The sequence below is a fragment of the Mangifera indica genome, chromosome 7, assembly GCF_011075055.1.
Source record: "Mangifera indica cultivar Alphonso chromosome 7, CATAS_Mindica_2.1, whole genome shotgun sequence".
Lineage (NCBI taxonomy): Eukaryota > Viridiplantae > Streptophyta > Magnoliopsida > Sapindales > Anacardiaceae > Mangifera > Mangifera indica.
The window spans coordinates 17,114,751-17,139,405 of record NC_058143.1 but is presented as its reverse complement, the minus strand read 5'-3'; the positions used below and the strand labels follow the sequence as shown (position 1 = coordinate 17,139,405).

General features: G+C 30.4%; 2 protein-coding genes across 2 annotated transcripts; one reads left to right on the top strand and one right to left on the bottom strand.

The window, feature by feature from the left end:
- The first annotated feature begins 6,139 nt into the window (after positions 1-6,139).
- LOC123220512 (transcription factor MYB15-like) lies at positions 6,140-7,504 on the top strand. Its single transcript, XM_044642754.1, has 3 exons — positions 6,140-6,310; positions 6,396-6,525; positions 6,728-7,504. Exons 1-3 carry the CDS (start codon positions 6,178-6,180, stop codon positions 7,236-7,238), a joined length of 774 nt encoding a protein of 257 aa, XP_044498689.1. The 5' UTR covers positions 6,140-6,177; the 3' UTR covers positions 7,239-7,504.
- A 13,685-nt stretch (positions 7,505-21,189) lies between these two features.
- On the bottom strand, positions 21,190-23,835 carry LOC123221648 (malate dehydrogenase-like). The gene is made up of 7 exons (XM_044644520.1): positions 23,679-23,835; positions 22,969-23,127; positions 22,683-22,858; positions 22,113-22,390; positions 21,877-22,012; positions 21,682-21,793; positions 21,190-21,550 (listed from the first exon to the last, which is right to left on the bottom strand). The coding sequence occupies exons 1-7, from the start codon at positions 23,719-23,721 to the stop codon at positions 21,456-21,458; spliced, it is 999 nt and encodes a 332-aa protein (XP_044500455.1). The 5' UTR covers positions 23,722-23,835; the 3' UTR covers positions 21,190-21,455.
- Positions 23,836-24,655: the final 820 nt, after the last annotated feature.

The window sequence follows — 24,655 nt, the reverse complement described above, 5'->3', positions numbered from 1 at the left end:
TATTATTAATGAAAGATAAATTAACAGTCAAATGTCGACAATATTTATTTATTTTTATCCATTGTTGTTATCAATTTCAACTAACATTATTTTAATTAATGTTCTCTGCCTGTTTTTTTTTTTTTTTGGTTTAATTAATAATTAATGACAATTTAATTGGTAATTCAAATGATTAAACTCTAATGGGTACAAAGACCGTTGAATAGAGTAATTATAAGTTTAAAATGCACACAATCAATATTAATTAATTTTATCATATTGAATTAGAAATTGTCCATTTCTTTGTCACTTTCTTCCTCTTCCCAGGCTTAGAATTAAATTATTTTTTAATACCAAATAGGCCAAAGACTATTTTTCCCAAGGTTTGCTAAAATGACAGATTTCAGGTGTTTAGTTTAAAATACCCAAAGTTCTATTTATTTGTTAAAATTTACTATTTAAATTAAATGTAAAAATGTCATTTAGTTAAAAATATTTTAAAAACTAAGAAATTATCATATTTTCCCTCTTTAGTTTAAAAATCTAATAATTTCTCTTTACCCAAAATTTAAAAAGTGATAATTTCTCTTTTAAGGTTTTTTCCCATCTCTGACCGCATTCTCTTTTCCTACTATTTGGTTTCTTCTCTAATTGTCTTTATTTCTAACGAAAGCAAAATGTTTTCGTTTCAAACGAAATTGCTATGAAGGTGGCAGGGGAGGGCAACAAAAGAGATTAGGAGGGAGAGAGAATGCTAATAGTAAAAAAAAAAGATGGTAATAAGGGAGGAGGTGAAAAAAATCTTAGAGAAAAATTATTACTTTTTAAACCTTAAGTGAAAAAAAATAGTTAGATTTTTAAATTAAGAAAAAAAAATATAATAAATTTTTAGTTTTTTAATATTTTTATTTAAATGATATTTTTATCCTTACCTTTAATAATAAATTTAAACAGAATAATGAGTATTTGAATTTTTTTAACTTAGCAAATCGAACTTTGCCTTTTCAACAAACCTTCAATGGGAATAAATCTTTTGGCCTACCAAATAAATATGAGTGCACCCACTTGACAAAACATTTAATTTTGTTAAGTATGAAATTCTAAAAAAAAAAAAAAAAAAAAGGAAAAAAAGCAGAAAGTGGCTACAAAATTCAAACAACTAGGGTCATTAGCAAATAACAAAAGGAAAAACATGATGATTAATGGATCTAAAGCTATCTTTGTCAAATATCAAGATGATGATGGATTACAGCAGCCTATAGCAATAATTGTCAAGGATAATCAATTATTAATACTAGAAAAAATCCACAAGGAGAAAGCACACAATCTTTTAAATTTCTAATCACCCATACCTAGTCACCTGTCCAATTGGGGATGCCAACTAGTTTGACAACATATTTTTGGACCTTTTCCATTCTGTTTTATGCAAATTTACCCATTACCAAATAAATAAAAACTCCAATCTTTTTTTTTTTAAAAAATTATGGTCAATTAAAAGTGTTTTAACTTTAAAGCTGTTTACTAGAAGTAACTCTAGGTGGCCATGGTATTTTTTTTAAGAAATATATCATCACATGCAAATCATAATCAATAAATAAAGCACTTTAAAGAAACTTATGAACAGTGATAAACCCATAAATATAATATAAAGAGATAAAAATAGAATAAAAATAAAAATTAATTAAGAAATGATGAATTTTGAAATTTTAGGAATTATTTTGATATTTTAAATATATTTAATTAGTAATATTTTAAGACTAATGGAGTATTAAAATATTTAATTTTTTCACAAAGGGATAATTTAACTTTTTCAAACCCAATGGGGGTCAACCCCCTTACCCCTACTTTTATATATATATATATATATATATATATATATATATATATATATATATAAAAAATAAAATTATATGTATATATTTTTGAATATATAATTATATATATAAATAATATATTATAATATGAATAGAGGATTTTGAATTATGAATAAAGTAATACTCAATCATATTATAATATATTATCTATGTATTCAATTATATACTTAAAAGTATATACACATAGTATTATTTTTATGTATGAAAAATATTATGTGTATATACTTCTAAGTATACAATTATTTACACAAAGTATGTATTATCCTATTATTGATTTGTATTTTATTTTAATTTAAAATCATCTAAATATATAATAATATATCAATTATATATTTAAATACATATTATATGTATAATTCTTTTATATATATATATATATTTTTTAATTTGCAAGCTCAATAATTACAAAGTAAACATGCATACATGGCACGTGTGCAAAATACTAGAAAAAGGTTAGCACCAAAAAGTTGACTTTGACCTTAAATGTCATGCTGGGCTACAAGTGGGTAATCTTTCGTTTGCTGGCAGCTCAAAGTTCCAGTAAATTGACATGAATCTCAACTTCTACGCTCCTCCTCGCCAATCATTTTTCTTACAACCAAACACTTGCATAACTTACGCAATTAATAAAATAATAATTAAATTATGTATATAAATAATATATATATATAATAATAATAATAATAAATAGTTATATAGTTAATTATTATTTTATTTTTAATTTTAAATTATTTAATAACTTAATTACACGTTATTATTTATATAAAAAATTATATATATAATACTTCCCTAAGAATAAGCCCCTCTTGATTACACTCTTTTTTTGGTCGGCAATTTATTTCCTGTTTATTTGTACATATAATATATAGTTTTTATGACTGAAAACCTTATCGCATATTTAAATTGTTGAGATGACTGTTCATTTAATTTGACTACAGCATTGGCTTGTGGGACAACCGTGTTGACATTTTCTAATTGTGCGGTTCATAACTAATTACGTAGCTTTCAAGGGGAATCATCTATGGTTTTATATAGGGAAATTATAAAAAATAGCCAAAATTTAGGGGGTCTAAGCAAAATTACCCAAAATATTCAGGTTTAAGCAAAAATGCCCATGTTTTGTGAAATGACGAAACTGCCCCATATATAAACATAGCAAATTTCCTTACTTCCCACGGTCAGTTCACTGTGCAAATTCAAAATTTCCCACTTTCCCACGGTCATCCCACGGTCATCCCACGGTCAACCAAATTTCCGCCGATTTTCTTGCTTTCCGACAACCTAAAATGACAAAGAAGGTTAGTATATCTCCCGTAATCTTGTTTGAATCAAGTTATTTCACATATGATTAAGATTTGATTGAGATTTTGAGGTTTAAAATTTTAGAGTTTCGATTTGAACAATGTTTAAAATGTTTTGATTCTTGGTTGTTTTTGTTGAATTGATTGAGGGGTTTTGTGTTATACAACGTGTAGATTTGATTTATATAGAAATTGGAGGCTAAAACAACCAAATTTTTGGCTGAAAATGGCTGCAAAGGAGCTGCAGTTTGACCGTGGGAACAGTGTTTCCCACGGTCAAACAATTTCTCCCACGGTCAACAGACATTGACCGTGGGTTAGGGGGGTAAAATGGATTTTTTAAAATATTAGGGAGCCAACGAGAATTTCTTAGAACACAGTGGGTTTTTCAGAAATTTGTCATATAACAGCAGACTTGTTTATAATATAAAATATCCAAAAACCCTCCATATTTATCTAAATTTACGTTTAACCCCTATAGTGAGTGAGAGAGTTAAATAAATGAGGAGAAGGGTAATTTTGGTATTTTTTGCTTAGAAACAGTAAATTTGGGTATTTTTGCTTGGAAATAGTGATTTTGGGTATTTTTGCTTAATGAGAGGGTATTTTGGCTATTTTTTAAAATTTCCCTTTTATATATATATATAAAAATATATATATATTTAATTAGTGTAAAAAAAACAAGATTTGGGTAAGAAATTAATCAACCAACTATTAATCTTTCAACGCCTAGAAAAAAGTACCAAGTCTCCTGATTAAAGGAGCCGCCAAAATAGGAGAATAATATATAATTTTTTCATTAATTAGCAATCCTTTGAAAAATTTAATAACATCTTGACTAATTCAAATCATAAAAATAAATTTAATTAATTTTATATGGTGTTTGATTTAGTTAATATTTTATTATCTAAATTTAAAAAATTATTTTAACAATTATTAAATATAAATTATTATTATGTTTAATAAAATTTGATAAAAATAGATAGATATAAATAATTATTATATTTAATTAAAGATAATAAAAAATATTAATATATTATTTTACTTAAATATTATTAGGTTTAATTATTTTAAAATATTTTTATATTATTTATTATATTAATTAAAAATAAAATTATTTTTTAAAATAAATAAATAATAATATAATTATAATAAAATTAATATTACTTTATAATATTTTAATACCTAAAACGAAAATAATATTTAAAATTTTCTTATATTTCTAGCCATCTCACTAGTACTAATAAAATAATATCAAAATTTTTATTATTTATAAATTAAATAAAATATTACATATAATAAAAAATAAAATTGAAAAGTAATTTTTATTATAATAATATTATATATACTTATTAAGTATATAAATATATATATATATATATATATTTATATAAATTATTATATAATTAAATATTATTTTATATTTAATTATATAATAATACATATAAATACATATATTTATATATTTAAAATAAATACTTCATAATTTTTATTATTCGTACCATAAGGCGGTTACAAAATATATAATAAAAATCAAATGCATTGTTTGCTTTCTGGGAAGTCACTTGGATTTGACTTGTACGGGTGCCGTCCTCCAAGGCCTATGCTTCCATTCACATGAGATGGGCACGTGCATTCTTTTTTGACCATTGAATTTTATTTATCATTTCATAAATAGACAAACTAACTAGTCAAAAAATGCGAGCTTTCCCTCGAACTGAAACTGCAGTAAGTGTTTAATGAAGTCTGAATTTCAGGTTGAAGGGGGGCTCATGACAGGAAGACAAAATGGCAAATGCATTGAACTAAAATTAAATTTCGTTGACTCAAATGTATATAATTTATCAGCAAATCTAGTTTATATATGAATTTCAAGAAGGTATGTATAGTCAATAATAAGGTCTGTGTTGAATTAAATACATATGGTGTTTGAATATGATCATATAATTATTATGTAGCTATGTATTGAATTTGATGTATCATCACTTTGTATATTATTGAAAATGTCTTCAGATGGGTATTATTTTTTTTAAATTTATTTTAAAAAAATTCCAACAAAATATAATTAGAAAAACCCCTATAGGCCTTCTATGTTCAAAAGAAAACTATGAAAAATGATTAAATAAAAATATTCTTTCCCCAGTTAATATCCCATAAATGAAAGAGTCATTTTTAGAGCTTTGTTAAAATCAAATGCCCAAAAAAATGGATGAATTATATTATCATTTAATTATTCACTTACATTTTTAGAGCTTGGTTAAGTCGAGATCTCCATCTCTTCTTGGACGTTAAAGGAGGCGAAAATTCACTTGCTGGATATGGTCACTGAGTCTCTATTTTGTTTTTAAATGATTGCTTTTGTCAGAGAGAGTAGAAATAAAATTTAGGGATTTGAAGGTAAAATGATTATTTTTTAATATTTAAAAATTTTAAATGAAAGAAAAATTATAAGATTTTTAAATCTGAGGAAGAAAATATGATAAATTTTATTTTTTTTAATAAATAATAATTTACCGTTAATTTTAAATAAAATTTTTAATAAAAATTAAGTTAATAAGTGGGTATTTTAATTTTTAAAATCTCATAAATATATATTTATTTTTGTATTGAATATCGGAGAGGAAACAGTCTTTGCCCTAAATTTTATTATAATTTAATTATTCACTTACAGAGTAAAGCTCGAAATTTTGGATAAAATTAGGGAGATGGGAGTTGATTTGTTAATTGGCGACTGCATGCGTCATGAAGCGTCATCTGCTTGCTTAACTAATGGAATAATTGTAATTATAATTAATTATTAATATTTGGATTTGTTTTTTTGTTGAATAAATGCTGTGTGCAGTACTTTTACCAGTCACTTGATGACAAATGGTGACATCAATTTCCTCGAAATTGCTTCGTTGAGATGCCCTACCTGTCTTGACTTATCAAGCCGGTTTGTGGAATATCTCCAGGATAAATAGAGGCCTTAGAGCCCCAAAAAATTTGAAGCTGGGTGTACTTTCCACTTAAGAAAATCCAAGATGGTGAGGGCTCCTTGCTGTGAGAAAATGGGGATGAAGAAGGGGCCATGGACCCCGGAAGAAGATAGAATCTTAATCTCCTATATTCAAAAATATGGTCACTCTAATTGGCGGGCCTTGCCAAAGTATGCTGGTGAGTAATTACAAGTGGATGAAAAATATAAAGATGGTTTTGGATTTCTTCATGAGTCGGATTTGTGTTGATGGTCTGTTTGCAGGTTTGTTGAGATGTGGAAAGAGTTGCAGACTTCGGTGGATGAACTACTTACGCCCGGATATTAAGAGAGGAAACTTCAGCGCTGAAGAAGAAGAAACAATCATTAAGTTGCATGAAGTTTTAGGGAACAGGTAAGATTATTTTCGAAACTCAATGTTATTTTTAAGGCATCTCTGTTCTGATTTTGCTTTTCATCTTGACAATTCACATTTTAGAATTCTGCAATATGAGATGTATGCATATATCAACATCTCTCTCATATTTTGTCACGAGATTTGGCTAGGTTTTCGCATTTTTATACAGAAATTGATTCTCCATTGATGTATTTTCCAGGTGGTCAGCCATGGCTGCAAGCTTACCAGGAAGGACAGACAATGAGATTAAAAACGTGTGGCACACCCATTTGAAGAAGAGGCTGAAGCAAAACCAAGAGGCAAATTCGGAAACCAAACCAAAGCCTAAAAGGAAAGCCAAACGTGAATCCAAAATCAAAACGGAATCTGAAACACCTGGAACCCTTTCAATGTCTCCGCAGCCGTCTTCCAGTGAAGTCTCATCGATCACAACTGGGGAAGCACATCAGTTCATAGATGTGAAAGATGAAAAAATGGAGTCATTTGAGAATTTCCCTGAAATCGATGAAAGTTTCTGGTCAGAAGCATTGTCATCATCAATTGATGACAACTCCATCAATGAAATAACACAACCCCAGTCTTCATTTCCAGTGGTGGCCATGGAACCGGGCTACAATTGCAGTCTCACAGTAGCTGATGATTGCATGGACTTCTGGTACAACGTTTTCCTGACCACCGGTGATGAATCGGCATTAACACCTTTGTTCTAGTTAAAAATGTTCTTTGAGGAGGCGGAGAAAGACCAAGAAGATAAAACAAGTTTTGGTAAAAAAAAAAAAGGAGTGTACGGGAGAGAGTGGGAAAATGACCGACACGAAGTTCTGTATAGCAATATTTAATTAGCAATTAAACCTTTAATCATGTTAATTAAGTATAATTAAGCTATCTATTTAGTCTTAGCTTAGCAAATTAACCTCTTGTAACTATCCTTTGAAATGCATCACATTTATATGTATGCCTTTTGATTGATTGAAAATATTTTACATCATCATAAAGAAACCATTATTTTTGTGTATCATTTACTAAGTTTACTCTTTTAATTTTCTTCTGCTAAATTTTTATTTTTTATTTTTTGAACCCAATATTCAATTAAATTTGTTCAAATTTCCATGCTCCCTGGCTTTAACAGTAAGCTTCATTGATAAGGCATCATTGAGTAAAGTTTATTGAGTATATCTTAAACAAAAAATTATGAAAAAGTTATAATATGTTTGATTAAAAAATAGTATAAAAGAGCACCATGATTGTAAATATCATAAAGAGATCATAATTATGAATATCATGAATATTAGTAAAAAGGGTTTAGTGCAAGAAATGATTAAACTATTATATTGGTAAAATGGTAATCATATTATATATTAAAAAATTATTTTTTAATATATATTGTATGGTATAATTTTAAAAGTAAAATTATAAAGAAAAAATTAATCATCATATCATAATTTTTTAAAATATTATAAATACTTTACATATTAATTTGATATATTTTAACATACACTTTATTTTTAACTTATATTTTATTATATCATAAAAAACCAATAACCATAATTATGATGTAACCACATAATACAATTTTTTTAATAGATTTTGTTATGAAAGCTCTTTAGTTTGTATATTTATTTATATTGAACCCCTAAATTAAACTTAAAATTTATCTTTTGATTCCTCCATGAAAAATTAATCAAAGAATGAATAAGTCACTTTCAAATCTCTGTGGAATAATAACAATAAATGTTTGAAAGAACAAATATAATGTAATGGTAGGAGGAAATTTGAATTTGGGGTCCCAAAGTGTATGTTGAACATCAGAGGAGACCACAGAAATTTCATCATGAACTTGCATTTTAGGGGTAAATTCATTGAATATGGAGACTAAAGAAGGTGTATTGAGTTTGGCATCTCATGCCTAATTAAGCAATAATTCAAGTTATTTATCCTAACCTTCAAGTAAATATTGAACAATAATTTTAATATTTGCTAGTCCACCTATAATAAGTCGAATATAAACATATAATATGATTGAATAAAAATATATGTATTCACAAATCTTACGGATTTATATATACAAACTGAGGTAATAATTGTGATTAGGTGATGCGATTATTTATTTTTTCTTCTATTTTAAAACCCTCTAATTAGATTTTTTCATGTGAAGTTGTATGAATAAATTTGTATAAACGCATATCATTTGTGTGAATTATTTGAAAATCTAAACGATATCATGGTTAGAAATTGTCCACACGTTCGAAAAAGTAAATTTGAATTGGTTGAAGTCACCCTCAATCCTGATCATTGATCAGGCCAGTATGAACCTTACATATTATATTATAAACTTGATGTTAAATACCCAGTATGAATTATCATATCTTTAATTTATATAAACACAAACGCATATGGCGACTTAGTAAACCGGTTGAAAACAATAATTCAATGACCAAAATTTGATGACGGCTGCAATGAAGACCAAGTATAGTTCAATATAGCATATAATATTTAAAATGATCCCCTTTAATCAGTTTCATGTGTGAATGGATTTTGATATAGTTGAACTAACATGCTCACATCTTTCTTCTTTGTTCATACAAGCATAGAGGGCGTTAAATGGAAGATTTATTTTGCACAAATTTGAATTAAATTAATCAATCCTAAATCGTATGATCTACGTACATGTTATAAAATATTAAATTAGATATTTAAAGATTACAGAAATATTTAGATTGTTATGTAATTTAAATCCGTAAAGCTACGAAAATTATCTATCGAGATTACTTTTCGACGTGACGTGATCTTCCATTCTAAAAACTTTCTTAAATGACAACTTTCAATAAAACAAATTATAATATAGTTATAAATCAGGTTTTGGAGTGAGAACCTAACCAATATATATTAAGTTAATTGACGTCATATCAACAGTCTAATAGACTTTAAAACTCACATTAATTGTAGTTCATCAAAATTATAATCTTTTTTATTAATTATTCAAACTTATCTGTAAACTGACGTATTACTTAGTTTTATTAAACAAAAAATATGATTAATATTAGCTTTCATCAGGAAATTTCTACCGTTATAAACTTTACTAAATATGCAACAATTTTCCAAGATCTAGAAAAATAAAAGATAAGCCATATAAGTCAAGTCAAGATATAAGAAATTAAATAAAGAAAGTTCAAAGCATTACTCTGAAAGACTTCTCCTCTTTAGCTCATAGTTTAAGTCGTGAGAGAAATTTCTGGTTATTGTTGGTTGATGATACGCAAATGCTTACATGTCTTCATTATTCGAACAGTGCCACTTTTCTAGGGCAAACCCAATTGGTCTTTCGTTTCGTGAGTTTTGGACAAGACTTTGTTGATATAACTATAATACTTTCTTTGGCATCAAATACAATGCCATTTTCAGTCACAGCTGATGCTCACTTATGAATCATGACTCTTTATATTGGTAGAAATCGAATGTGATAATGATACTAACTTGTAGTTCATGGCAAGGAGTGGTGTCTTCTTCTGTTAAATTAGGGTTGTTTGGTTGGCACACAAGCATCAAATTAGTGGAATTAGGTATATTTAGTAAAAAGAATATAATTAAATTTTGCAGAAAGAAAACATGCATTTCCAGGACGTTTCGTTTTGGAGCTTACAATAATTTTTACCCACCCAAGCTTCGTGGAATTTGCTTGTCCTGACTATCCGTTAAGAATAGTATTATGATTGAAAGTTACTTTATCTTTAATTTAAAATTATTTAATCACATAATAATATGAAATGTTTTTAAAACCAGATCTGTAATCAAACCGATTATCCTACTAGTTTACAGTTAATTGGTTTAACTGAACAATTAATCGATTCAATATATTTCTAAATTATTATATGTTTCTTAAATAGTATTAAACATTTACCATACTTTTTAAACAGAAAATATATAAAACATATGAAATATAATTTTAAATATGTTAAATAATTGACACATTATTTTGTAGATAAAAAAAAACCCAAACAAGATTTATCAAATTTGATTAAATTTCAAATTAGTTAATATTTATATATAAACAAAAAACCAAACGGAGTTTACGGTTTAACTAATCGAATCAATCTAACTAATCAAATCGATCTATCCGATCAAATCAATTGATCTAATTTAATTTTACGTAAAATTATATTTATTGTATAATTAATTATTAATACATATAATTTTATTATTTGTTACGGGCTAATCATAAAGTCTAGAAGCCCACTAATTTTTCTCCCAGTAGACGTCATGCAAGTTACGAAAGATGAAAGTAATCTGGAATATGAATGCATTTTGGTCACATCCCTAATTTCCTTCTCTCTCTCTCTTTTCTTTTTTTTTTTTCTTCTAATTTCCAATATTTTGTTTTAAATGGCATTGACTTTTGGGGGAAGAGACAGCATATCTACATCTGTAACCATTTTTAACTTGCTTATTCTTGGGTTGCCTGCAATTCTGCAAATACGAAATTAAAGCTGAAAACGAGGATGGATGGATTGGTGACGCCAACCAAAGAAGAAGAGGAAGGAGACATTTAATTCCCGGGGCAATTAATCAGAGTTTTGACTGATTAATGGTCAGAAAAATAGGCAATTTGGGATAATTTAGTTTTAAATGATGCCTCCGAATTGATGTAACAACTTGAGTGTTTGTCAATAAATTAATTTAGTCAAAGTCATAGGGGATTTATAAGAAAAATAGTTTTTATCATATGCATGAATCTCTAGGGATTAATTTTACTAGGGTAATATTATATATATATATATATATATATCTATTTTAATATATAAACGAATACATATTTATATATATTATTATTTAATAGAATGTTATTTTATCTTTAATTCAAAATCATCTAACTACCTAATTATATACATCAAATATATACTTATTTATGTATTTAAAGTGGATACATATAATTTTATTGATTTTACAAACATGTGTAAACTTTTGAATTAGGGAATCTTATTTGTACATATGCGGTATATATTTTTGAATCTTGATGAATAATATTTTGTATATATGAATAGTCTAAATTTTGACACAACCCTGAAATACAAGGCCAAAGTTGAGCCTGATAATCAAGCTGAGTCGAACTGAATATCTTATGTGAATCTGAACAAAGTTTAGTCAATGTACATGAGTCTGAGCTAAGTATGAATCGATCATAAACTCTAAAATAATGAAACGAACCAAACACAAATTTGTGTTCCACTGGGCTCGACGAGTATGAGCCAAGCTTCAAGTTTGATCTTCAAAAAATAAGCAGGGTCCTATTTGAGTTCATCTTAACTCGTATCCAATATTATTGTGAAGTGTCAACTAACTAATGGGATATTAATTAAAATAGGCAGTCGCTTTCTCGCTTAAACGTTTTTCGGCAGCAATTCATACGTTTTACCTTTTTAAGCAAATTAAAATTTTCATTCCAAAAATACCCTCATTTAATTTCTCAACGTTTACCGTAGTATTTCACCGATTAATTACTTACGTTTAACTATACGCATTAAGATTAATTTATCTGTAATGAATAAAATCTATAGATTAAAAAACAGATATACTACAGATTGAATAAAATCTACAGATTGAAAATGTTAATCTATGAATAAAATTGAAAAACACATTGAAAATCTATAGATTGAATAAAATTTATGAATAAAATCTACAAATTTTATAAAATAATTAAATTTAAAATTGATTGATATATATGAAAAATAATAGATATATCGAAAACGGTACGTTTTTCTCAAAACAGTGCGTTTTCTCAAAAGGGGTGTAGGAAAGTGTTAAGGGGTGCGGGAAGGGAATGAAAATACAAACGGGTGCATGAAAATACAAAACAAATGTGTAAAAATATAAACAGGTGCGTGAAAATGTGAAAGGGTGCGTGAAAATACAAACGGGTGCGTGAAAATGTAAAAGGGTACAAAAATTGACTAAAGGGTACGAGTGTGTGAAAGAGTGCGAGAATTGGTGCAGGTGTGTGAAAGGGTGCGAAAATTTACTAAAGAGTGCGGGAATTTACTAAAGGGTGCGTGAAATTACACCCCTTTATAATGGGTGCGGGAAATGTGTAAAGGGTGCGGGATTTATAATGGGTGCGGGAAATGTGTAAAGGGTGCGGGAAATGCATTTCCCGCACCCTCCATGCACCCCTTTATATATAAAGGGGTGCAGTATATATATATATATATATATATATATATATATATATATATATATATATATATATATATATATATATTATTAATATATATTATATTAATTAATATAATATTATATATATTAATAATATAATATAATATATATTTTTTATATTTCATGCACCTACACCCATTTCCGTACCTCTTCACACATCTGCACCCTTTAGTCAATTCCCGCACCCTTTATATATATATATATATATATAAAGGGGTGCGTGGAATTGACTAAAAGGGTGCGGCAATTTTTGAAATGGTGCGACAATTTCTGAAAGAGTACGGTAATTTCTGAAAGGGTACTAGAATTGACTAAAGGGTGCAGGTGTGTGAAGAGGTGCGGGAATAAGTGCAGGTGCATGGAATATAAAAAATATATATTATATTAATAATATATATATATATATATTAATAATATAATATAATATAATATAATATATATATATATATATATATATATATATATATATATACTGCACCCCTTTATATATAAAGGGGTGCGTGGAGGGGTGCAATTTCCCGCATCCCTTTATATAATATAAAGGGTTGCAATTTCACGCACCCTTTAATAAATTCTCGCACCCTTTCACATACCTGCACCAATTCTCGCACCCTTTCACGCACCCGTATTCTTTAGTCAATTCTCGCACCCCTTCACATTTTCACGCACCCGTTTATATTTTTACGCACCTTTTCATATTTTCACGCACCCATTTATATTTTTACGCATTTGTTTTATATTTTCATGCACCCGTTTATATTTTTACGCATTTGTTTTGTATTTTCATGCACCCGTTTGTATTTTCACGCACCCCTTTACATTTTCACGCATCCATTTGTATTTTCACACACTCGTTTGTATTTTCATTCCCTTCCTGCACCCCTTAACACTTTCTTGCACCCCTTTTGAGAAAACGCACCGTTTTGAGAAAAACGTACCGTTTTCGATATATCAATTATTTTTCATATATATCAATCAATTTTAAATTTAATTATTTTATAAAATTTGTAGATTTTATTCATAAATTTTATTCAATCTATAGATTTTCAATGTGTTTTTCAATTTTATTCATAGATTAACATTTTCAATCTGTAGTATATCTATTTTTTAATCTATAGATTTTATTCATTATAGATAAATTAATCTTAATGCGTATAGTTAAACGTAAGTAATTAATCGGTGAAATACTACGGTAAACGTTGAAAAATTAAATAAGGGTATTTTTGAAATGAAAAATTCAATTTGCTTAAAAAGGTAAAACGTATGAATTGCTGTCGAAAAATGTTTAAGCGGGAAACGACTGCCTATTTTAATTAATATCCCTGCTTCGGCATGTAATAAGTGAGAGCTGTCTTTTTTTAAAATCAAATTAGGGATTTATTTGATACGCTAATATTCAAAGAAGAAAAAATTATTTAAAGAAGATATTATGAAAAGATTGTTGATTGTTTGACCAGGAAAAAAACCACTTTTTAAATGTTAATTTACTAAAACATTATTATACAAAAATAAATCAAATCAAATATTGTTATAAAATTAATTTAACTAATACAAAAGATAAAGAAATGGAGGAAGAATTGAAATAAAGAAGATGAAAGTGAGAAGAAATTGAGAGAGCAATTTTCTTTATGGAATCCGAATGCTTCTTCATACAAGGAAACAAGGGCAATATATATAGGCATGAGCCACTGCCATTAGCCTATATTTTTGACTCTCTTCATTTTGCAATAAATGATTTCACACACAAAAGTCATATATGAAGGCTTGAAAACGCCAAGTGTCCTTGTGGTGGAAGCCATCTAATATATAATACTCCCCCTTGGATTTCCACCATTTACAAATAATTATATTAACTTTGCTAAGAAAAACCCAGTGGGATAAAAACCAAAACAAAGGAACATAATTATTAAATGTCCTGTAAGTTGGCGTTGGACGTGCTTAAACTGCCTCATTAAAAACCTTACTAGGAAAACCCAGTGGGACAAAACCTAGTGAAGGAAAAAAGAGTACAGTGCACCTTTTGTCCAATATTGGATAAACTTCAAAATTTTGCCTGATGAATGCTCCCCCTGATGAATGCTCCCCCTCTTTATAATAGGATTAACTTGGTTGCGTGTTGAGCCGCCGCATACCGATGTTATACACTAACTTCTCAAATGTTGATGTCGGTAGTATCTTAGTAAACAAATCTGCAAGATTCTCACTGGATCTGATTTGCTTGACATCAATCTTTTTGCTCTGCTGGAGTTCATGAGTGTAAAAGAACTTCGGTGAGATATGTTTGGTTCTGTCTCCTTTGATGTATCCACCTCTAATTTGAGCTATACATGCTGCATTGTCTTCATATAATATGGAAGGAGTGTTTGTTGTAGAAGGAAGACTGCATGCATTCTGAATATGATGGATGACAGACCGTAACCATATACATTCTCGGCTGGCTTCATGGAGAGCTAAAATTTCTGAATGATTTGAAGAAGTTGCAACCAAGGTTTGTTTGGTGGAGCGTCATGATATAGCTGTGTCATTATAAGTGAAAACATATCCCGTTTGTGAACGGGCCTTATGGGGGTCAGAAAGATAACCAGCATCTGCATATCCAACCAAACTAGGATTTTTAGGGGATTTGACATAATAGAATAATCCCAAATCTTTAGTCCCACATAGGTAACGAAGTATATGCTTGATTCTGTTCCAGTGACGACGGGTTGGTGCAGAGCTAAATCGGGCCAATAAATTAACTGCGAAGGATATATCTGGTCTCGTGCATTGGGCCAAATATAATAAGGCTCCAATGGCATTAAGATATGGTACTTCAGGACCAAGTATCTTTTCATCTTCTTCTTTAGGACGAAACGGGTCCTTTTTTGGATCAAGAGACCGAACAACCATTGGGGTGCTCAAAGGATAAGCCTTATCCATATTAAAACGTTTTAATAATTTTTCAATATATGCTGATTGATGGATAAGTATTCCATTTGAATTGTGCTCGATCTACAGGCCGAGACAATATTTTGTTTTCCCCAAATCCTTCATTTCAAATTCTTTTTTCAGATATTCAGCAGTTTTTGAGAGCTCTTCAGGAGTCCCAATTAAATTCATATCATCAACATAAACTGCTACAATAGCAAATCCCGATTCTGACCTTCTGATAAAGACACATGGGCATATAGGATCATTCACATAACCCTCTTTTTTCAAATATTCACTGAGGCGATTGTACCACATACGTCCGGATTGTTTTAATCCGTACAATGATCGTTGTAATTTAATTGAGTACAAGCCTCTTGAATTGACACTTTTTGCTTCAGGCAATTTGTATCCTTCAGGGAGTTTCATGTAAATTTCAGCGTCTAAATTTTCATACAAATAAGCAGTAACTACGTCCATTAGATGCATATCCAGTCCTTCAGAGACTGTTAAACTGATTAAATATCTGAATGTAATTATATCCATCACAGGTGCATATGTTTCATCAAAGTCTATACCAGGCCTTTGGGAAAAGCCTTGGGCTACAAGCCTGGCTTTATATCTAGCAATTTCATTTTTCTCATTTCTTTTTCTCACAAATACCCATTTATATCCAACGGGTTGTACGTCTTCAGGTGTTGGAACTACATGCCCAAACACTTGACGTTTTGCTAGAGAAGCTAATTCTGTTTGAATTGCTTCTTCCCATTTTGGCCAATCATGTCTTTGTTTGCACTCAGCCACAGTACGTGGTTCAAAATCATCATCATTTAGAATTTTAGTAGCTACTGCAAATGAGAATATATCATCAACTATAATTGTTTCACGATTCCACATTTCTTGTGTATGAACATAATTTAAAGATATTTCAATATTCTCATTTTCCTGTTCTTCAGGATTTTGTACCACTTCAGGGGTTTGTGCCACTTCAGGGGTTTGTACCACTTCAGGGGCTTGCACCACTTCAGGGGCTTGAGTCTCTTCAGGGACTATAACCTCTTCTGGAGGAATATTTGTTTGATTATTTGCCTTTCTTTTTCGAGGAACAGTGTCCTTTGATCCAACAGGTCTACCACGCTTCTGGCGTGAGGTAGATGGATCAGTCATGGCTCGAATAGACTGTTCAGCAGTCACATTGATTCTTGCTGGTGTATTAGTAGCTGGAACATGTGATCTTGTCACTTTTGCTGTATCAACAAATGCATCAGGCATTTGGTTGGCAATAATTTGTAATCGTAGTATCCTTTACACTTCAGTTTCACTTTGGGATGTGCGAGGATCTAAATGAGACATGGTAGGTACATACCAAGTAAGTTCATGCCTAACTTCAGGAGGCATTTTCTTTTCCCCTAAAGATGGGAAAATTGTCTCATCAAAGTGACAATCTACAAATCGTGCAGTAAAAAGATCACCTGTTAATGGTTCCAAGTACCTGATAATAGATGGTGAATTATATCCAACATATATTCTCAAACGACGTTGGGGTCCCATTTTTATGCGTTGAGGGGACGCAATAGAGACATATACAACACAACCAAAAATTCTTAAATGAGATATATCAGGTTAGTGACCAAGGACCAATTATAGGGGAGAATATTGATGATAAGAAGAAGGTCGCAAGCGAATTAACACTGCAGCATGTAATATAGCATGTCCCCACATAAAAGTAGGTAATTGACTTTTTAATAATAAAGTGCGTGCAATTACCTGGAGTCGTTTGATAAGAGACTCAGCTAATCCATTCTGTGTGTGGACATGTGGGACTGGATGTTCAACCTCAATCCCCATAGACATGCAATAATCATCAAATGTTTTGGATGTAAATTCACCAGCATTATCTAGCCGTATTGACTTGATCGAATAATCTGCGAAATGTGCCTTTAATTTGATAATTTGTGCTAACAGTTTAGCAAATGCAACATTTCGACTAGGCAATAAACAAACATGAGACCATCGTGCAGATACATCAATTAAGACCATAAAATAACGAAATGGCCCACTTGGTGGGTGAATGGGTCCACATATATCCCCTTGAATTCTTTACAGAAATGATGGGGATTCACCTCCAATTTTGGAGGGGGATGGTCTTATTACTAATTTACCTTGAGAATAGGCGATGCAGAATTGTTCACTAGACAATAAAATTTTATGATTCTGTAATGTATGTCCATGTGAATTTTCAACAATCCTACGTATCATTGTAGATCCTGGGTGGCCTAAACGATCATGTCAAAGCATAAATGCTTTTGGATCAACGAACTTCTGGTTCGATACTGCGTAGGTCTCAATTACCTTTATGGTTGTATAATACAATCCAGATGATAAAGCAGGCAATTTTTCTAGTATAAGCCTTCTTCCGGAGGCATTACTAGTTATACAGATGAATTCTGTACCATTTTCACTCATGGTTTCAAGATGATAACCATTTTTTCTTATATCTTTAAAACTTAGTAGATTTCTTCTGGATCTACTTGAATATAATGCATCATTGATGCTTAATTTGGTCTCATTGTTTAACATAATTGTGGCTCTTCCGGAGCCTTCTATCAAATCAATTGATCCTGATATGGTGGTTACTTTAGCTTCAATTAATGCTAAAGATAAGAAAAATTTCTTTTCTTTAAGAATTGTGTGCGTTGTTGCACTATCCACCAAACATATGTCTCCCACATCAGCTTTTGAAGTTAACGCTTCAATTTTGGAGTCCATTTCCTTTCATGTAAAAATTACGTTAGTTATAACGTATACAAAATATTGAAAGGAAGAGAACATGACAATAAAATATAAAATAATATGCATGGCTCCAAAATAAATATATATGATGGATTAAAAATTTTGGGCATTTTATACTCATAATAACTACTTCTGGTAGTTGCGTTCACTTTAGGGAACGATGTATAACGAGAAAATATTAATTCAGAATTTCTTTTCTGATATTGCTACTACAGAAGCAAAAATAAAATGTGGGGAATATTTTATCTTCCACATTCGGGAAAAAATTCTGAATATTACAGAGTTATACTAAATATAGAGTCATTGTATTCATATTTCGGCTTGTAATCCTTCAGGGATATGATGCCAAAAGATAATAGTCTTTTATTTATCCTTCTGGGATATTTTATTTAGTTAATTTTTCAAGGCTCACAAATTCTAGGTGGAGACTCATGTAAAAAGCTCATTTAATATTATCCATCTAATTTTAGGAACTTCAGGTTCAATTATTGTCATATTTACAAAACTTCTGGTTTTGTAAACAATATATATGAGTTAATATTTGAAACTTCAGGTTCAAATATTATTTCATATTTACAAAACAACTGATTTTGTAGGAGAAATATTTGGATTAATTTTGGAAGCTTCAGGTCCATATATTATGTAATTAGTTTTCAGAATATTATAATACGTATTCTGATTATGTTTTGGACTTCAAGTCCATATTTTTCACACTTTATGCAAACTTCAGGTTGCAAAGGTGATATCATTATTAAAATAAAGACTTTGATGAAACTGGGGACTTCTGGCCCATATTTATGAAATTGGAGACTTCCGGCCCATAAACATGTATTCTCATGATTTTACAAACTTCAAGTTGTAAATCGTAAAATTCGGAACTTCGGGCCCATATATATGATTTTCTCACGATTTTACAAGCTTCAGGTTGTAAATCGGATATAAATAAAAATAAATATTCAAATAAATAAAGATGCAAATAAATAAATATTCAAATAAATAAAATACAATAAAAATAAACATTTAAATAATATCAAGACTTCTGGTCCAGATTCTTGGTTTTGTAAACTTCAGGTTACAAGTAATATTTATGACTTCAGGTCACAAATTTATAATTTCGTAAACTTCAGGATACGAATGATATTCAGGATTTCAAATCCAGATTCATGATATTCAGGACTGCAGGTCCAGATTCATAATTTTGTAAACTTCAAGTTACAAATAAGATTCAGAACTTCAGATTCAGATTTATGATATTCCAGACTTCAGGTCTAGATTCAAGAATTTCAGGACTTCAGATTCAGATTTACAATTTTACAAACTTCGGGTTGCAAATCTTGTATAATTATAAAGAAAAATTAAGCAGAAATATAACATAAATTAAAAGTCAACTGAGATATCACAACTGGGATATCCATATTTATAATATTTAAACAGCATAACGGTATAATATAAAGATATAATATATCTGAACGGATCGTACTGATAACGTGTTATAAAATTAATTTAACTAATACAAAAGATAAAGAAATGGAGGAAGAATTGAAATAAAGAAGATGAAAGTGAGAAGAAATTGAGAGAGCAATTTTCTTTATGGAATCCGAATGCTTCTTCATACAAGGAAACAAGGGCAATATATATAGGCATGAGCCATTGCCATTAGCCTATATTTTTGACTCTCTTCATTTTGCAATAAATGATTTCACACACAAAAGTCATATATGAAGGCTTGAAAACGCCAAGTGTCCTTGTGGTGGAAGCCATCTAATATATAATAAATATATATTAAACGTGAATTATTGCTTCGGCTATCCTCTATTTTAACAAGGACGAATTTAGATTGTTTTTAGGTCTTTGTTTGTAAGGACCCGTTGTTCACTTTTATATATATATATATATATATATTTACTGACTTGTAGACAAATAAATACCAAGCGCCATCCAAATCTTGTTTGAATGAAATTAAATAACAAATATGATAAAAAAGTAAAACCGACTAATAAACAAAAGACAAGACAAAGCAATTTTATTTGGCTTGCCAAATTTTAACGTATATATTGAACATAACAATTATCCATCTAGAGACTTTGTTTATGCTCTTTTTTGTGACTTTAAATTTCTGTAATATTTGTGTTTTCAACTCTCTTGTTCACTCATTACAAAGTCTATATAATATTACAAAATTTGTCATTACAATAACTGCTATTTGCTAAGAACGTTTAGACTTACCCATTTGAAATGTTGCCTGCTTCACTTAATGTTTATAATAAGAACAACTAGGCAAAATACAGTAACTATCAAAATCCAATTGATAGTTGGATTAGAATGCGATTTGGCTAAAAAATACTCTAATCCCATTCAATTTTTTTTACTCTCTTCAATCCCAATAACAACAACAACTTCATAACCGATAATAATAATAATAATAATAATAATAATAATAATAAAAAAATCCATCAAATTCAACCAATAAACCTAAAACCCCACCTCTTTTGTTCAAAATCTTATGTACAGGAATAGGCCACTAGAAGTAAGTGACCATGCTAAAAGCTGACTCCTATTCCTGTACACAAGATTTGGGGAAATTTCCAAAGACATACTATGCACAACTAAGCTTTCCAATATACAAAAAAATTATTGCTCAGGTTACTTTCAAGCATTCAAAATATTTTCACCTAATGAACTGATATGTTATCTATGTTAGAGCACGTATGTATTCACAAGAAAATGAAACATCAACACTAAAGAAACAGGGGATAATAATAATTCACATGCATAAATCACAATGGCTTTTATAATCCATCCAAGGTAAACAGAATCTCAAATCCAGGACCAGCTATGAAATTTCATAATCCCCATATTTCATAGCAACATTAAGTGGAAATCCAATGATACAGATTCTCCACCATTAACAGTTCCTCATTATCTTATCAATGTTTTTTTATTCAAAACTGTAGCTACTTCTACGCAAATAAAAAGGGAAAGGGCCCTCTCACTTACACACTGTTAGAGGGAAATTGCATTTATGAAAGACATGAGTATGCAAGAGCCTTCTCCTCAGACAGCTCGGCTGCTGTGGCATCCAACTTCTTTCTTGAGAACTCATCAATTCCAAGTCCTGGTTCAAGCAAAAGCAAAAATATTAAAATAAAGTCAATTTTCCAACTATACATTCCTATTATTAGACATGAGTACATTTACCAGTATACTTGATTAAATGAGCTTAAGGAATATTTATCATTTCTGTACCTTGAACAATTGTCCATTCTCCATTTTTACAGGTTACTGGGAAGGAGTAAATGAGTCCAGCTGGCACATTATATGAACCATCAGAGTACACACCCATGGAGACCCAAGTGCCCTATAATTACAGAAAAAATAAATTTAAAAAAGAAAAACAATTTTATATATATCATAGAAGGAGAAAATGAAAGAATTGCCCACCTCAGGAGTTCCAAGGACCCAATCGCGAATATGGTCACAAGCAGAGCTAGCAGCAGACAAGGCACTTGAGAGCTTTCTGGCTTTGATGATCGCAGCACCGCGTTGCTGGACAGTAGTGATGAATTCTCCTTTCAACCTTTAATCAAAGAATAAAATTATGATAATGTTTAACAAACTCGATAACTCCACTTGTCATTTAATAATAGAAATGATGAAGTACTACTCAACTTACATACCATTCATCATCTTTAACAAGCCCACGGACAGGCTTTTCGCCAGATGCTATCTTGACAGTTGCATGGTTGACATCAGGGTATTGAGTTGATGAATGATTTCCCCAGATAATCACATTCTTGACATCAGATACCTGAACATTCAGTCTCTCAGAGATTTGACCCAATGCCCTGTTATGATCCAGTCTGGTCAAGCAAGTAATGTTCTTCTCAGGGATAGAAGGAGCAAATTCCTTCAGAATCAATGCATTGGTGTTTGCTGGGTTTGCCACCACTAGAACCTGAACAATCAGGAAGCCATCACAGTCAAGGAAAGGCTCAATCAGTGTATGCATCAGGAATACATTTGACAGCGATGAATTCACATGGTTCCACATAAGTATAAAATCCCATATCAAGTTAATTACTCATGCTACCAACTGACTGCTACCAAAAATTACTTTTTCTTTGGTAGTTCTTCATGAATTTCATCATAAAAAATTATTCAACTGCTGCTTCAAAACAAAATCAAAACACCAAAGAATTTTTCTGAATTCTTTGCTATCAAAAGCCAAGTCTATTTGAATTTATCACCTTGCAGTTTGCTGCAGCGTGCTTTTCCAAGGCAGAAGCCTGTGCCTTGTAGATTGAAACATTCTTTGACATCACATCTTTCCTTTCCATGCCTTCTTTTCTTGGGAAACCACCAACCATGACTGCAATATTGACTCCAGTGCACGCCTCAACAACATCAGTTGTGGCAACAACACCTGAAACAAAAAACATGGTCAGATCTCATAATCACACAACTGATTACACACATGCCTCAAATATTTAATAACAAACCAACAATAGATTATAGGGAAGAAAGGACTATTACCTTTAAGAAGAGGGAATGCAGCATCAACCAACTCCATCCTCACACCATTCAATGCCTCTGCTGCAGGTGGGATATCAAGCATGTGAAGAATTACAGGCTGGTCCGGACCCAACATCACTCCCCTGGCAATCATGGGGACTAGCGCATATCCGATTTGACCTGTAAATCCAACAACATATATATTGTTATCAGACACAAAAAAAAAAAAAATTTGAGTTTTACTACTGATGACAATATCTTAATTCAAGTTTCAAGGCCTAATTTATAAAGCATTTTTTAAAAGAAAATAGATGGACAAATCTATCTATTACAAATTACAATAACGCATCCTCCACTAACTTGACACACAGCTGATCCAGTACAGTTAGTAAAAAGGTTGACCTCAGAACCGTAACACTTTACCTCAGTTAAATATTAAACCAATCAACAATAACTAGATAACTTTAGCAACTAGATCCGATCACAACGATATCAACTTCAGAATATGAATATCTCAAGAAAACTGTTACCATTTAAGTATACAGCCATTTATGCAAGTCTCTCATCTTCTACAGTACTAAATATAACAGTTCTAAAAAGCTTCGGATCTTCATATAAGAAAGATCTAAACAGTGTTCAATTAAAACCGTTCAAAACTTTACTAGATCTGACAGGAAACAAAGTTAAATGTAAGGTTAATAAAAAATGGAAGAAGTAATTGATTAGAGTACCAGCGGCTCCGGTAACAAGAACGCGAACTGGTTCCCTGGCCATAGTATCAGATCAGATCAATGTCAACGAAGCTTCGAGATAGTAAAGTGTGAGTGAGATGTGACCACGGTTGTGGTTATGGAGGATGAGGCCGGGATATTTATGGGGAAAGGAAATAAGGAACACAAAAATGTAGAAGGGAAACGGCACCGTTTAAATAGTTAACAATATTAAAATTAGGGATCCTCGGCGTGGTGTCTCAAAGTAAGAGGTGCGCGTGGGAGAGTGCGTAGAGTAAACGCATTAGCCGTTAAGATGCGTGCGGTGGGTGGGCTTGAGGAGTGAATGTAATGAAGTGGACTAACGGCAGTTCATGATGGTTCATGCAGGGTCAGCCGCACACAACAAACGAAATAAAGTAGTTGCTGGGAACAGATGTGAACCAATAATCCTCCTGACTGAATTAGTCGTCGTCCATTAAGCTAACGCTGTTACCAACAGGTCAAACGAGATGGTTAGCTGTTACTGTTTCAACCTCATGTCCTCTGGTTTGAAGATTGTAGTTTATATTTTTTTTTTATTAAAAGAAAAACAAAATAATGAAAGGCTAACAAGAAGAAACAGTGAATTGTAAAATATATTCTTTTAATAGATTACTCATAGCTAATTAACGCACGCAACTTATAGTCTTGCAAAATATCTAGGCCAAACTACTATTTCCCACCTAAGGTATGCGACATTTCGAAGTTTTTCCCCTTTAACTTTAATAATACCAAATACTCACTCATAAAAAGTTAAAATTAACGGTAATAAGAATAAAATAGTCATTTTCTCTATAATATTAAAAATAAACTAAAAATAATCTCTTTTTACCTTCCTAAATTTTAAAAACTAAAATTTTCCCCAGCCTAAGTTTTAAAAAATGATAGTTTTACCTTAGGGTTTCGTTTTGAAATCTCCGAAGTCATCTTCGGCTCCATTGCCAGCGGCCTCTCCC

Bases quoted from the DNA above. Each gene is read 5' to 3' on its own strand.
- LOC123220512 (XM_044642754.1), top strand. From the start codon at position 6,178: ATGGTGAGGGCTCCTTGCTGTGAGAAAATGGGGATGAAGAAGGGGCCA. The intron at 6,311-6,395 runs GTGAGTAATTAC...GTCTGTTTGCAG, and splicing joins GGCCTTGCCAAAGTATGCTG to GTTTGTTGAGATGTGGAAAG. The intron at 6,526-6,727 runs GTAAGATTATTT...TGTATTTTCCAG, and splicing joins CATGAAGTTTTAGGGAACAG to GTGGTCAGCCATGGCTGCAA.
- LOC123221648 (XM_044644520.1), bottom strand. From the start codon at position 23,721: ATGGCCAGGGAACCAGTTCGCGTTCTTGTTACCGGAGCCGCTG. The intron at 22,859-22,968 runs GTAATAGTCCTT...TTTTTGTTTCAG, and splicing joins TGCATTCCCTCTTCTTAAAG to GTGTTGTTGCCACAACTGAT. The intron at 22,013-22,112 runs GTATGTAAGTTG...CTTTGATTAAAG, and splicing joins CTTGTTAAAGATGATGAATG to GTTGAAAGGAGAATTCATCA.